General features: G+C 42.0%; 1 protein-coding gene and 1 long non-coding RNA gene across 2 annotated transcripts in view; one reads left to right on the top strand and one right to left on the bottom strand.

Annotated features, from left to right (window-relative positions):
- LOC138259883 (serine/threonine-protein kinase D3-like) overlaps positions 1-2,388 on the bottom strand; it is a 429,799-nt gene extending 427,411 nt beyond the window's left edge. The window contains exon 1 of the mRNA XM_069207839.1: positions 1,706-2,388. Coding sequence (XP_069063940.1) covers positions 1,706-1,846 — 141 coding nt within the window. The 5' untranslated portion in view covers positions 1,847-2,388. The remainder of the gene's footprint in view (positions 1-1,705) is intronic.
- The window catches only part of LOC138259884 (uncharacterized), a 179,014-nt gene extending 167,811 nt beyond the window's left edge, over positions 1-11,203 (top strand). The window contains exon 3 of the long non-coding RNA XR_011198771.1: positions 11,139-11,203. This is a non-coding gene — a long non-coding RNA (uncharacterized lncRNA). The remainder of the gene's footprint in view (positions 1-11,138) is intronic.
- The last annotated feature ends 5,121 nt before the right edge of the window (positions 11,204-16,324 follow it).

Here is a 16,324-nt window from a genome sequence, read left to right on the forward strand (position 1 = left end):
GAGAGTGGAGGGGTAGAGAGAGAGAGGACAGAGAGGTTGTAGAAAGCGGAAGATAAACAGAAGTGGAGCGATAAAGAGGCTAAGCAAGGTAGAGAGAGATGTGACAGAGCTCAGTGACAGACAGGCGATGGAAACAGGTGGGTGGGCAGCTAGAGTGGTGTAACATGGCTAGGTAAAGACGCTGTTAGGGGTAGTTAAAAAGAGAACAGAGACACTGTGATACTGCCCCAGTCACTTTATGAGGGGGGGCACTTGGAAGGTGGGAGTCTGGGCAATTGCCCACTTACCTTTTGCCCTAAAACGTCTCTGTCAGTACGAAATGCGGCAATGCCTGACCTTTCACCTCTACAATAAGCACTATGGGTGGAACCAGCTGCCCTCTTCCAGCAGAAGGAAGTCACTGCAGCAGGTGGAAAGGCCTGGCTGAAGAGCGTGTTCCACAGAGGCCCCCCCAGCACACTTATGTAGCCCAGTAGCCCCCATTCCACTGCCTCCCTGTAAAGCGTGCTGTTGCAACCTGGGAGTAGGTGGGAGCAGTAAAGGTCAGATCCACCGTGTTGATAATAAATTAATAACACAGCTTTACACTTACAGCACACCAAGCATTATATAATCGAAAAACAGCATAATTATCCTCAAACATGACATTGACTATTAATTACAATTCTAACATACCAAAACACGTCGAATACATCTTAAAGCTCTTTAGAATGCTTTTCGAAGAAGCAACACCGTTGTAACACAGTTCAAACATGATTTAGTCTTTTTATAAGATAACACACTTCAAATTGTAATGTTATCTATCAATAGCACTTTAGCTCACCCCAAACATGATATAATCAACGGAAGACATTATAACATACTCAAGTCATAACATCAATCCACCAACAGGAACAGAACACATCCGATCACAGTAAAATCCACCTAGGCATTTATTACACAGCTCAAATAGGATATGCTGTAACAACACTATTAAACTACATTAAAGCATAATAAAATCCAGCAATATATTTCCAACACTCCCCGTATATGATGTAATTTGACACCATTATAAAAAGTTTCTGTAACGATATAAACCATCAACCGCTATTTAACATTCGCTACACATAAACTAATTCACTAGAGCAATCATAAAATGTCGCAGTTATGAAACTGCATCAAAAGCACCACAAGTCCACCATCAATGACATAAGTCTCTAAACATCGTTCAAACAAAAGTCACACAGTTCACTGAAACCATTAAAGATTACTTCGGATGGGACATAATCCAATAATGGCATCACCACATGACATACTCCTGCACATAATAAGATCAAACACCAAGTACGAAAAATCACGCCTCTTGCATGAAAATAAAATATCAACACAAAACAATGCAAATATACAGCATTCTAGCATCACTGCCGTTATACAATATACATCACCGCACCGCAATAATTCATCCCAACAACACGTCTGGTCCCTGTAAGTCAGGTGTTTGCTCGCACTAGGTCAGGTGCATTTGATTAGCATGGCCTCTGCCTCATACACGACACAATAGCTAAGAGCGACAATGGCAGGCCGAAGTACAATGCACTACTCCTGACCTCACTTTGGGCCTCTCTCTGTGGTCAGCATGGCTCAGCCAGCACCATGAGGGACAACAAACCCCACGGAGCTGCCTCTTTCCTTGCAATGAAAGCAAACGCATGTAACATTTCAATACCTTCTTCTCCACAAGATCCAGTGCCAGTCGGCTCACCGTGCCGAAGTTGGCCTCATTGGGATGCAGTGTGTAGGATTCCCGGGACATTCCAATCTGAAGTTTGATACATATTTTTCCGAAGGCTTGTATTTCCAAGGCCATTTTGTGCTGTCCAAGAGTGACTGACCCTTAGGCCAAGGGAGTATTGGAGGTCCAGGGCCGTCCTCTCAGGATTTCACCCTTCTCTAGACAAGTACAAGGGCTTTGAAGCCTTGTTCGTTAGAATCTCCATAGATTCAGACAGGTGAAATATGTTGGTGGGTCACCTGTTAAAATCCTACAAGACAATCGAAAGTTAACGATTCCACGAAGCTTCGCTTTGAGGCTGGCTAGCGGGAGTCTTCGACGTTAGCAATCCGCCGGCCACCGCTCCAGTAGGCAGCGCGATAAACTGCGCGAACCGCCCAGCGGCGGACTAAACTGGGTCCAGTCGGCGCACAGCATCCGTGGGAAGGAAGCCGGCAACGCGAAAGTGCCCGACTCTCCGTGACAGTCAGGCTGACCGGCTCGTGCCGGGCACAGCTTCCCCACACCGACAAGCTCTGAGAACCCTCAGCTGACAGACAGGAAATTCAAGTTTTTACACCCCGCTTCCTCCCCGACCTGGGGCTTTCAAGGCGACATGTGCTGCGGGCTAGCTCTGCAAAGAATCAAAGAGGCCAGCGGTATCTCTTCTCGACAGAAACTACTGCTTTCTTATTTTTCTCAGTGCCGCGCATACTTGTCGTGTTCTTGAATTGTTTAGTTGGAAAACAATGAGAACAAGCTGAGGTAGGAAACGACGAGTCTTAAAAATCACTTTGTGAACAAAAATTTAGATGAGCAAAATAATGGCTAAGTGAAGCTTTTCAATCCAACAGAATAATGATTAACATAAAAGGTTTCCCCAAGATTCCTAACTTTTTGTTGTTAATAAGGAATGATTCAACTATGGCCGTGTAATTCCCCTATTTAAAAGGGTGTAAATTAAGCAGGTTTTACATTTCAGGCCGCTCTGGTATCTTCTGGGACCACAATAAGGAGAGAAGAGGAACGTATTCTCAATGCCCAAGACTTAAGGGGTTCTTAGTGCAAAGAACGAGGTCTCTGTGTCCAATCGATCAATAAACTATTTTGGGAGGGAAGACTTCAGTGCGAGGAAAGGCCGTTCGACCAACCCAGTGATAGGGAACAGCTCTCACAAGATGGAAGCCTACGTTTCAGCCAATACCTCTTCAACAGCTCCTGCGTATGTATGGTCTCTGCACCTGAGCTGTAGGTGGAGTAAAATGATCTTAGCTTATTTTGAGCTGGGAGTGCAGCAGAGGAAGAGTTTCTGTGTAGAGTCTCTTCACCTAGGTGGAGCTTGAAACTGCTTGTGGACTTCGCTGTGTTTGTGTGTGAGTGCGTGCTCCAACAAATCTAGTAGGAGTGCATCTCCTAACTTGCATAATCTTTTCCATATACCAAGGGACCTTCCTGAAAATATCTTGGTCCCCTCAGGGGCCCCAATTAACGCAGAATATACATTTTATACTATTGGCTAGGAATTCATTCAAATGACGCAGAATTTTTAAATTAAACTTTGACAGAGATTTCTGATGTGGCTGAGATTATTCTACATTTTCCTGACAGTAAGGGTGAAACTGAGGCAGGTGACTTCGAACAGCTGGTCTATCTGTTGTGGTACACACCAAGCCCGCTTGTCACCACTGATTTTGCATTAGCTTTGGATCCTTTGATTTGGTGGGTGCACATATCGCCTGATGAGAAATAGATTACATTATACCATAGAACTCAGAATAAATTGCTTTATTCAGACAATATATAATCACAAACGGAATAACTACCCCTCCTATGGATATTTATACATTTGGCTGCCTTTCAGAGATACAAAGGAAGGAAAGCAAATCGTGCCTATTCCCACCGAGACACAGATGTACTAGCACCTGCAGTTATGGATGTCATTGTTATACTATGGATCCCAGACACCTTCAAATACGTTGGTGTCAGGGTATACGGGGGGACGGAAGATGTGGCGGCAATCGTAGAAGAGCAATAGCTGCTCTCTTTGGGTCAGCGTGACTCTAAAACTCCTCCTGATATTGATGGTGGGCAGAACAGCTTTGACTAAAAGGATTTTTCTACCCAGGTTTCCTTATTATTTCCTAAATATTCCTGTTGTGCCTGAAATGGCAGAAACTGAATACATTAGAAACGCCTTAGAACCAGTGATCGGCTGAACAGAGGTTTGGGCTGTAACTCCAACAGTGTATTTCCTGCCATCCTGACCCCCTGTTAGTAGACATGGCGAGGAAACTGGACCTGTTATCTTAGAAAAGCTCAAATGAAATCTGCCTACCCCCTGGAGTTGCCACTATAGTCTGTATCCGAGTTTGACAGAGTAGCAAAGAAGATACTCTTTGAAAATTGGCATTCAGTGAGTGTCCTCTGTGTTTGTCACCAATCAGTGGCAAGCAAATGTATGACCACTGAAGGACTTCGTTGAGCTCACAATATCTTAGTAAAGCAATGACTCACCTATAATGGCTTATATGCAGATTTTTATCAACATGGTGTTAGGAGTCATAAAATTCCATTGATAAGACATTACAGAAAATCTGAGTATAGGCTTGGGGTGTAGAGTGATGTTAAAGAAAATCTTCTCGCACACCAATCGAAGCCTTAAATGGCTTCTTAAATTAGGAAAAATTAATAGTCTGTGACTTAGAGTCAACCGGCAAGAGTTTGTCCTAGCACAGTTGAATTGGACAAGCTCCCCGAGTAACGGCACAGCAACAATTTATACAGTAATGCTGTTACATTTCATATAAAATCATGTGATTCATTCTTTAAAAAAATACTAGGATGTGCATACTCTGAGCTCGCAAGAACAAGTGACATGATTAAACAGATTCAACAATGTGCAAACATTTTGGATGAGAAAGCTGTTCTTCATTTTCATGCTTTAGGAGCTAAGAGATGGGGACAGTTTAGTCACGGGTGGGCACATCCTCTGAGCAATGCTCTCAAGAAAACAAGCAAGAAAACATGGTTGAAGTGAGTTATGGTAAAGCTATTGCAGTGTAACTTATTCCCCTGTGATTACACCTTTTTAACAAGTCATTAGCGGGCACACAGCCTCTCTATATGAGGTGTTCAGAATAGGTGTGGAAGGGAAGTTGCAGATGCCCGCCACTGGTGAGGAATGGGCAAGAGTGAAGGTGGTTGTGTCCACTACGTCCAGAAATGATCACTTCAAATATATTCAATTTAATTTCCTCCAATAAGTGTGTTAAACTCTAAAGCGACTAAACAAATGAAATTGAGAGCTCCCCTCATATGCCCTAAATGTAGGACAAAAGGCATCATTTTTTCACAATGTCTGGGCATGTGATGAGCTGAGGAAGTATTGGGAAGAGGCAACAGAGACAATGACTGACCTAAAAGGAAGCTCAGGCCTCAATGCTTCTAACATATGCTGATTAGGACATGCCCTAAGTATCTGAGTGCTGAATGCAGATTTATTGATTTTTTGATACTTTTAGCTAAAAGACAAACTACATTATCCTGGAGAGCAGTTTCAGCACCCAACATCAAGAGTTGGGTGTTAGAGACAAAATGGTGGATGGAAACAGAGATTGAATGCCTTAATATAATTGGTAGGAAATCAGGGGAAATGGGAAAGGTAATAATTATATTTGACAAACTGCAACCCTGACGTCCACAAACCAGAACCTTAAGTCTCATGACATAAGTGTTTCACTACTACATCAAACCACACTGTGGGCCACATTTATCAAACTGTCATGCACAGCAAGCCACCTTGCTGTGCTGCGTGAAAAGGAAAGGGCAGGGATGCACCATATTTAACATTATACCTCGCATTCCTGTCATTTCCTTGCACTGGTGCCCTTTTGGCCGCCTAGTACCAACGCTCGCATCCTTGTGCCATGGTGCAAGGGTGCCTGTGTTGCAGGCACGATTGTTATTGTGCAGGAAGGTATCACTTCCTGCACAAAAATAAATTCTCGGAGGCATTTTGCTCATTCTATGTGTGCTGCAGAAAGCAGCACAGACATAAAGAGGAAAAAACAAGGAGAAATAAACATATTTCTCCTCGTTATGTCTCATCTAGGGAGGTGTGGCATTTTGACACATTCCCAGGACTTCAAGTAGTGGTAAATCTGGGAATGCAGTAAAATCCTTAGGTGAATGCGTGGGAACACTCACTGTCCACTCATGGAACACCTCCCTCAGGCAGAGTAACGCAACGCTTCAATGCATTGCATATCTCTAGATTTATCAAGCCATGGAGAGCCACACAAGATGGCCTTGTGCGCCTTGATGTATCTGACTTAATAGTTGCATCACCCTTGCACCCCCTTGCATGGTGCAAGGACGATGCAACTCAATGATAAATATGCCCCTGTATATGAGGCAGCACATCTTGGGCATACAGCACTAATGTTAAGATAAAACATGTCAAGGAGCCAAAAAGACATGAGCGCTTTGCTGATGTCTAGGCGCTGATGATTAATCCAGTCTATAATTCACCTCTTTTCTTTTACTATTACTGTTACAGAAGGAACACTGGGCCATATTTATACTTTTTGACGCAAAACGGCGCTAACGCAGTGTTGCGTCAAAAAAATTAGCGCCGGCTAACGCCATTCTGAAGCGCCATGCGGGCGCCGTATTTATTGAATGACGTTAGCCGGCGTTAGCCGCCGGCGCTGCCTGGTGTGCGTTGAAAAAAACGACGTACACCAGGCAGCGCCGGCGTAGGGGGATATGGGGCTTGGGCGTGAAAAAATGGGGCAAGTCAGGCTGAGGCAAATTTTTCGCCTCAACCCGATTTGCGCCATTTTTTTTCACTCCCAACCCCCATAGAAATGACTCCTGTCTTAGCAAAGACAGGAGTCATGCCCCCTTGCCCAGTGGCCATGCCCAGGGGACTTCTGTCCCCTGGGCATGGTCATTGGGCATAGTGGCATGTAGGGGGGCACAAATCAGGCCCCCCTATGCCACAAAAAAAAAAAAAAAAAAGACTTACCTGAACTTACCTTAATGTCCCTGGGATGGGTCCCTCCAGCCTTGGGTGTCCTCCTGGGGTGGGCAAGGGTGACAGGGGGGGTCCCTGGGGGCATGGGAGGGCACCTCTGGGCTCCTTCGGAGCCCACAGGTCCCTTAACGCCTGCCTTTTGCAGGCGCTAAAAAACGGCGCAAAAGCGGCGTACGTCATTTTTTTTGACCCACCCACTCCCGGGCGTGAATTTTGCCCGGGAGTGTAAATACGGCGCACATGCCGCGGAGTCACTTTTTTAGACGGGAACGCCTACCTTGCATATAATTAATGCAAAGTAGGTGTCCATGCTAAAAAAGGACGCAAACTCCATGGACTTTGGCGCTAGACGCGTCTAACGCCAAAGTATAAATATGGAGTTCGTTTTGCGTCGGAATTGCGTAAAAAAAACGACGCAATTCCGGCGCACACGGAGTATAAATATGCCCCACTGTGTTTAAGAGCAAAATTGTATATTGATGTATGTTATACCTGTGAGTGAATGAAGCATTGGTGTGTAAGGTTGAAATATATTTTTTTTAAATGGGGAGACTGAACATTGGTGCAGTGATTAACAAGCTCTATGAAACTGGTCTATTTATTAGTGACCTATGGTCAAGGTGCCTACTGTCCTCAGTTTAAAAAACAGTTTTAATCTCCCATACCTAGGAGACTTCATCCCCCCGAGTACTTGTACATACTGCTGTGTTTTTGATGCATAGATGAAATTCTATTGCTCTTTTACTGATTCCCTTGAAGTCCATGTGGTGGGACCCATTGCGTTACAGCAGACCTGTCATGTCACACACATTCTGAGTTACCCACAAAATCAGGGTGTCCCCCACAAATGCAATACAGTCAACCTGTGGTCTCACTTCCGAAAGCTACATCTTCTTCTATCAGACTCGCAGGTGTGAGAGGATTAGATATTCTCTTCTCGAAGAGTGACAGCTGAAGGAAGGTGGTAGCTTTTACTTCACCTTAGGGTCACTGTATGATTGATGAACTGTCCCGCCGCACACCGACATACCGAGGCAGGACGCACAGTGCTGATGAAGCGTGCCCACACTGAGTGCGAGGCCTTGCGAAGAGGTCCTGTCCATTGGCCTCTGTACCCGCCCTCAGCTCAGGCTCACTAAAGTATGTGCAGAAAAGACTCTTGACTTTGCAGAGTGCAGCCACAGAGCTAAAGAAGTGGAACCTGTGGAAGCAGTTCAGGCAGCAGCTAATGAGGGGCAAGTGGCAGATATTAAGAACAAGTGAAACTAATACGGGGCAGCAGTCTGGTCCAGAATACATTTTCTCCTGCCTGACTGGTGAGGCACAGGAAATGCCAAGGACTGGGCTTGGTTTGACATCAGTGGTCATTTAAACACATGCACCGTCTGCACAGGTACCTGTAATGAACAAACAATGGAAAAGCCAATAGGTTTTGCCAATGTGAGTTTTATTGTTTTTGTTAATGTTTTTTAGCTATGTTGCAAGTGATTGAAAGTAATGTAAAAAAGCTGTATGACACAGCCAGCATTGTCCACATTGTACCATTGTTTATATTTTCAGTTATGTTGCACTGAAGCTAATGATGCTCTATGAAATGTCTAAAATACATTGACAAACACAATATATCCCTCATAGGCGAGACCTATTGGCTTTGCCAACGCTTGATGTGGAATGCTATTTGGTAAGTTATAAGTATTGAAATAGTGTTTACAAAGGCTGAAGTGCTAATGTTAGAAAATGGAGAATGCCCTTGCCAAGGTGTTACTGTGTACAGATTCAGAAGCATTTTAGGACCATACAAAAAGTATGAAAATGTGCCATATAAATGCGCTGAATGTATCATAAGTTTTAAGTAGACAGAAAACTTCAATAGGTTACAGCTTTTTTTACAGTGATGCTTTGGGCTGTGTGTTACTTTGTGTGCAATTGCTACAAAAGAATAAAAAAAACAATCCTGACTGCTTGTTTAGTAGTAAAATATAGCAAATATCGGTGGGTTTCCTAGAACTTTTGGCGCCTGTGCTACTGCACTTGCTGAACCATCCAAATCATGTCCCCTAGTGCCTACAAAGTGACTGCGTTTGTGACGGCTTGTTAAATAGTAAATTATAGCAATAATCAGTGCTCTGTGGGTTTCCTAGAGATTTAGGCCCCTGTGCCACTGCACCTGCTGCACCATCTAAATCATGGCCCTAGCGCCTGCAAGGTAACTGCACTTGTGACTGCTTGCCTACTGCCTAACACATAGCAATAATTGGTGCTCGTTGGGTTTCCTAGAGCTTTTAGTCCCTGTGCCACTGCACTTGCTGCACCATCCAAATCATGGCCCTGGGCCTGCAAGGTAACATGAGGAAATTGTTTATAGACAATCAAATATTTGTTCCGAAAAAGGCACAGTTGCAGGCAGAATACATCATTATTTTATAGGTAAACAAACACAAAAGCTTTAATAAAAAGCGCATTTAAACTTATCAAACTCTCCAAAGAGTTGCCACAAATGTCATAAATAAAGGATATGCTTTACACATCAAAGGGGAAACCAAGTATTGTCAAAATGTGTTACATAGTGGCTAGCTCTTTTCTCTGAAAAGAGCTTATCCTATGCTTGACAGTGAATGGGCCATAAACAGTGTAACTTTCCCAAGATCACCATATGTTAGGCTGACGCTGAGACTGAAATGCTGTTTTGTACTTTGTTCCTAAAAATACATTTTCACAAATTAAATGGACTCAAAGGAGAAGAATTTTGCAAAAAAGTTGCAAATGTTTTGTGCAGAAGAAGAACGCGATACCTTTTGACATGGCTATGTCTAAAATAAAATTTAAAAAAGACAGAAGCAGACTTCATGGAGAAATGCTGCATTTTTATTTCCTATAAAAGCTGTCACTTTGAAGTCAGCAGAAAGCAAAACAAAATAACTAGGCTCCCACGAAAACTTAACTTGACATTTGACCTCTGTCTTTGAATGCCCTGCAAACGTGACAGATAAAAATAAGACTTAAAGGCCTGTTGACAGAAAAGGAGGCCGTGGAAGTATTCAGTGAACATGGCTTGCTCATCGGGCGGGGCACACTGAACCTGGACAGCCCAAAACAAAACAAACACAGCAAATGGGAAGCAAGAAAATGTGATTTACAAACCACAAAGCCAATGGCAAGTGATGGGCAAAATTCACCCCCAGGTCAACTTTCTGAAACTCCACAATATGTCTTTACAAACATCACACAGCTGCACTGTATGGTAGGCTGCGAACTAAAAAATGGCCTGACCCAGGACTTACCCATTTACTTACAACAACTTTAGAAGTGAAGCCACTCTCCCAGGAGCCTATACTTTAGCAGCTTACATAGAAATTCCAGGAAAAATACCTGAATTTTGGTAAGCAACACATCTTTGGGGGGAAGTTGCAAACAAGAACTTTGTGTGGCTTCATGGCAAGTGTAGGGATAGAAAGAAAGGGTTGTTTAATGTCCAGCCTTTCACAACATTTTGCACATTCGTAGGAAGATCATTTCAAGAAATTAAGGAAATAATAGAAAACTCTTAAGAAGAAAAAAAAATTAAACGAAAAGCAGCCGCTCGGGAGGACCTCAGATCTGTGGCCATTGAGAAAGACCATAAAAGATTTTGGACACTTGTCTCCAAAGTACACTGTGGTGGCAAACAAGTAAGACCATCATATCAGAACTGAATTGTGGGTAGCGCATTCAACAAAACTCTATGTTGAAAGTAAGACTGTAGTTAGGCCCACTAGTGATAGATTAACTTGTGAGGATAAAATCAGCGCTGCAAATCATATTCCTACCCCTGTAACCACTCAATACCCTGATAGAGGAAGCACTGCCAATATGTCACCATGGCAGATATAGTTAGCTGTATTTATTTGCTTTTGTGCTCCACAGTCATTCTTATCACAAGTGTCCATTTGGGCAAAGGTCCAATTCAAGAAAACAACTGTTGTCACATGAACTATAAACACAATATACTGAACTCTCTATGTGAAGGGAAGAAAATACCTTGAAATAGTTAAAACATCCATTAGTATGTAGAGGCACAAAGCCTGAGTGAGATTTAGGGAGAAACAACAAGCACAATATGGTCAATACGCTGATTCAGGTCCAGATATGTTTAGGTTGCAGGTGATATATTGAAAACCGAGGTAGAACAACCTCTTAAGCTTTCTTTCACAAACAGTTATGTCAGGTACTGAACCAATTACTCTGCATATGTTACCCGGGTACTCGACTGCACAACTGGGTCATAAGTAAGTGAGGGGATTTGTTAATCTAAATAGTTAGGCTATATACAATTAACACATATAATATTTACCACTGTATCTTTGATTCTAGTGCTGAATCCTTGGGACACTAGCACTTTTCCAGCACAGTGTGGGGATATCTACTCATAAAATGAGGTATGTACACACTCTGCTTCTACGTATTAGGATTTTTATTGCTAACCATGTAAATTGTTGTTTAAATAAAATGATAATTAGATGTGTACACACTCGACCCACTCTGGATACTTTGATCTATATTAATATTCACGGAAAGGGGAATTTGATTTAGAAACTATAAAGTAACAGCAAGTGTTCATGCCATTATTTGGATAACTTGATATTTTTAATCACGAAACAATGAAAATACAAATGTTTTATTAAAAAAATCATATTACAGCAGAGAATGAAAGGGATGTTATGACATATATATATGGGCTCAAAATTCAGTCAATTCCTAAAGACAGTACTTATTTTAGGCGAAATGTTTGTCAACAGTATGTATATGTTGCATGTAATATATTTTAATGATTGATGATTATAACATTGCACCCTTGAAAAAGTTCACGCTGGATCAAAACACGTTACTGGGGCTGAAGTTTTTTTATCTCTTCTGAACATTGTAAGAATGTTGAAGAACTGAGAAAATACTGACCACATGTGGCAACTTTTGTTTTCTTTAATTTGAACTGTTTTCTGAATTGTCACTTGCGATTAAGAGTGACTGTCAAGCACAAAGCTAACTAGTAAATCAGATATGCCAATCATGGATAAGCCAATTACACATACATTGTACATAGGAGCACTTGCAATTTAGCAATGGTTAGCTTTGGTAAAGAGCCCAGAGTATCAAAAACAGCAAAAACAGAGTCAAGCACACATCAAAATCCTGGGAAGCAGAGGCAAAAAGTTAGGGGAGACCACGCCAAGGATGCCAAGTCTAACAATTGTGGCAACCAGGAGCATGACAAGATTGACTTCTCAGGGAAATCGGGGTGTATCAGATCTCATCCTTTTCTCTCAGTTCCATTAGTCTCACACATGCAAAGACAAACAGAGACAGAGAATAGTTCAATACGGTTTATTGAATGTACTGCATCTTAGATAAAATGGCATGAATTGCAATAGTTAGGATGATAAAACACGCTAAAAGCAAAATGGTGACAAGAAGAGTGAAACACAAGAAAAGTCCCACCATACTGTCACTATGTGTAATATATGTGGTTCCTACCTAAGCTATGTTAGAGCACAGCGTGATAGGCCTTAATCCACCCTTCAGGTTTCTTCCCCCCGGGAAGACATAATCCCCCATATTTGAGCAAGGAAGCCTGTTGTCTAGAAATACACCATCCCCGTGTAGGCCAGAGATCCGGTAGTGTAGGCAAGCAGCTGCAGCGAAGGCAATCAGCATGCGTCATGGTCATCTGGCTGGAATCTCCCTCTAACATGTATGGGACAGAGAAGTGTTTTTATAATAAAACAGCTGATGTTCTGGGAAAATGTCCCCACTTAAGGATATGTATGTTTCTGTGAATGTTGGAGACATAACATACCAGTTTTCCGGCAACTCTATCTGGCTGCAGCCTTGAGGAAAGCACAAAGTGAAAAGAATGTCTTTCTAGAAACGCAATACTTTCCTAGGTGAAAGAACAACTAGATAAAGAAAATAAAACAGCACTGCAAATGTGGCCTGTGTTAAAGTAATAAAATGAAGCTGAATAAAATGTAACTGGGCTAAAGTGCACAAACGGCAGGCATAGTTGCTAAAAAAAGTGTCTGATAAACATGGCTAAAATAGCTATACAACAGTCTTGCATTACAATACATTAGAAGCTGTAAACAGCTTCTAATACAGGGGGGAGAACACCATTGCTTCTTCAACTTTTTGGCATCTAAGGGAATGTGGTGAAACTTTGGCATAGCTGTTGTTTGTGAATTCTTCCTAATAATCCATTTCCCTGAGGCACAGAGAGCCTTATTATGCCAGAAAGCTATCAAAGCTCCAGGACCACATTTTGTACCTGTTGATGTGTGTTGTACCGGTCCTAAAATACCAGTGGAAGTTAACTAGGTTTTGGCAACTAATTCCATCCCAGCATCTTGGCGTTTGACGGTTTCACTGCTCTTGCACAAAGAGGTCAAGCGATTGGATACATCCAGCAGGAGACTAATATAACTTTTCGACATTGTGAACAAATATTTAGGCCACATGTTACTTAATATGTTACAGATCTTAGTTGACGTACATAGAGATACTATCCTTATAAATTCACATGCTGGCTTTGGCAAAGGAATAAGGGTGATTGATCAAGCAATCCGGTTACACATGATCTGTGTTAAATACACACAAATATAGATAAGAATATAGACAGCACCTTAATTTTTTTTTTTTTATTGCTCTGAAATCGGTATTTCACCTAATTAAAACATCTAAATTATGGCAAGTGCACTGTTTCAGGCGGTCGAAGGCCCACACAAGGTAACTAATGCGCGTTTGCTATGGTTCATCTTTGGAATGTAGCAACATCCTCCCTATTATCTCAGGAGTACATCAAGGATGTGTTTAAGCACCACTTTTATTCAGTGTTTTTCTTAATGATATTGGAAAATATATTGGTATAACTAATCTTGATTTCTGAACTATGCAATAAGAAGATATTGATTCTCCTCTTAGCAGATGATGCGGTCGTTTTTTCATGGACACAATATGCTGTGCACAGATTATTGCTTGAATTTAGGAACGTCAGCAAAGAGAAAGACCTAAACATTAACTGCCAAATTTAAGTTAGTGGCAATGAAGCCAGCTCATTCCTTGGCAAACTACCAACAGTTAATAGCCAAGAAGTGTATATCAACCTTTGATTATATTGGCTTTTGATGTAACCATAAATTACATTGGTATGTCAATACAGAAAACGCAGCACTTGTACTAACATGAAACACTAAAGCTGTACTGCATCTTAAACATAAAATTGGGATATAATCACTTAGTATAATAATAAAAGTTTATAGCCAGAAAGCAGTAGGTGCAGCAATCTATAGTGCTGAACATTAGGGCTATACTAAGACTAGGGATTTGCAAACGATAAAATGGCATTCTAGGTCTCTACTAAAGTTGGGTCCTGGAACTCGGTTAGTTCCTTTGTATATGGAGCCATGCATTATACCCATTTCCAACAATATTTCACTAAGTCCTATGCTGTATTGGCTATGATTGAAGAGGAATCACTATAGCTAAATATATATAAACTATAACAGAAGTATCAGCAGGGCTGACAGTAATTTGTGGGCAGCAAATCTTAAACCATCCTTTCTGACCTAGGGTTTGGTCATTTGTGGCATAAGATACAAAAAATGTGATGGGAGGAATCCTTGCAATAAGTCTTAGTACTGGCAATCACTCAGGGAAGAATTTCAACCCATTCTTCTTTTTCCCACCATGCCACCTCAGTTTGAACCAAGTCATTGCCAACCAAACCATTGTCAATTCAGTCTTGACTCTGCTTCAACAAGAACAGTCCAGCTCAAACTGCCAGGACTGGCCCTCCCTGAATCAGAACACAAGAAACCGAAGACCAGTTTCCTCTTGATTGGGGCACTTCAGAAGATTGAGGCTTTGTTCCAGTGGCACAGTGAGCATGAGACCCACATGTGGGCATAGCCTAGGCCACTTAGGGTGTTACATCAAAGAGATAAAGTTGATGGCAGGAATGCTTGCTATAAATCTAACCACTGGCAATAGCTCAGGGTAGCATTCCAACCCACTGCTTTTTTATCCACCATTCCACCTCAGTTTGAACCCAGTAATAAGCAATTCAGTCTTGATGTAAGGTTTTCCCCTTGCATCACATGTGCTGAAGTTGGGGCAGGTTCTGTATTTTTTGTTGAAGGTCTCCTTAATTGTCGCCTGCTGCCACGCATCAACAGCCTTTCGAACCATGACAGAGTGGTGCCTTCACGCAGGGCTATCTTGCCTTTTCCTGACATGTGTCAGCTCATTCAAGCGCACTCAAAGACTGTGGGGAATCTTTCCTGCATGACAGGTTACTGCTAACTCCTCATGCAGAATAATTACTATAATCTCAACACAAATAATATGATATACTTTTTGGGATACTTTTATGCTGTTGTTCCATGAATGACTGCAATGTACCAGTGTCATTGATTATGATTTTTTTCTTATATATCATTTCCCAGTCCAAGATGGCTGAACCACTTCCTGTATTGTCCCTTCCTCTTTTATGCACTATAAAGGGTAGTCCAAACTGAGTCCAGGTGCGTCGACATTGTGCTTGCTTGATTGCTCACTCACAAGGCCCTATGCCTTTTTCCATTTCCCAATTCTCAGAAATGATGCCCCGTTTGTCTGATGTAAAATAGTTCGTTTTACTTAGCCAGACAAATAATTTGCCTAAGTGACACCTTGTGCTAAAGTAGCTTAGGTCACCCCTCCCTCTTTCCTATGCTCTAAATGGAAGACAGCTAGTTAAGTCACATTTGACCTGTTGCTGGCTTCAGCTGCCTCCCTCGTTTCCAGTAGAAAAAGGCCTGGAAGATACATTTAAAAATAACCCAAAGAACGCTCTGAATTGAACTATAGAAGCTTCCCTCGTTTGAGATTTCATTCCAATCATTCACAGACTTTGGATAATTACTATTTACTTGGCAAGCTGTTCGGTATTTACACATTTACTTCATGAAAAATGAGTTAAACACGTTTCAGGATCCCCTGGCGAATTGAAGAACCTGTAAGTATTTATGTGGATGTGTTTTTTCTATAGTGCAAACCAAACTAAAATACCAGTGAACACTATATAGGGTCAAATACAGGAATACAGTCAATGAATGATTTTAGGAAAAGCTGAGTACTGAAAGTGGAGGTGGAATGTTAATGTTTTGTGATGAGAGTTCATTAAAGGGGTGAGTCTCCATCTTTATCCTAAATTCGAGCAGGGTTGGGGCAGTCTTGATGTACACATTGAAGTCAGTCCAGACCCTGGGTGCGTAGACAGAGAAGCTTCTTGCATTGCTCTTTTTTCTTTCATGCATTTCTATGCCCCTGCCCTGATGTTATCCTGGATAGAGTGTTGAGAGCCGGAGGAGGTAATGACCTTGTCAGCCAGAGAGGCACAGATGCCTGTTGTGATGGTTTTGTAGATGACATAGCCTGGCAAAGGAAACCAGCAAAGCTACAGCATGGTGAGGATAATGTGACCGTATTTCTTAATGCCCTTAATGAGTCATGCTGCAGTGTGTATG

The sequence above is a fragment of the Pleurodeles waltl genome, chromosome 9 (genome assembly GCF_031143425.1).
Source record: "Pleurodeles waltl isolate 20211129_DDA chromosome 9, aPleWal1.hap1.20221129, whole genome shotgun sequence".
NCBI lineage: Eukaryota > Metazoa > Chordata > Amphibia > Caudata > Salamandridae > Pleurodeles > Pleurodeles waltl.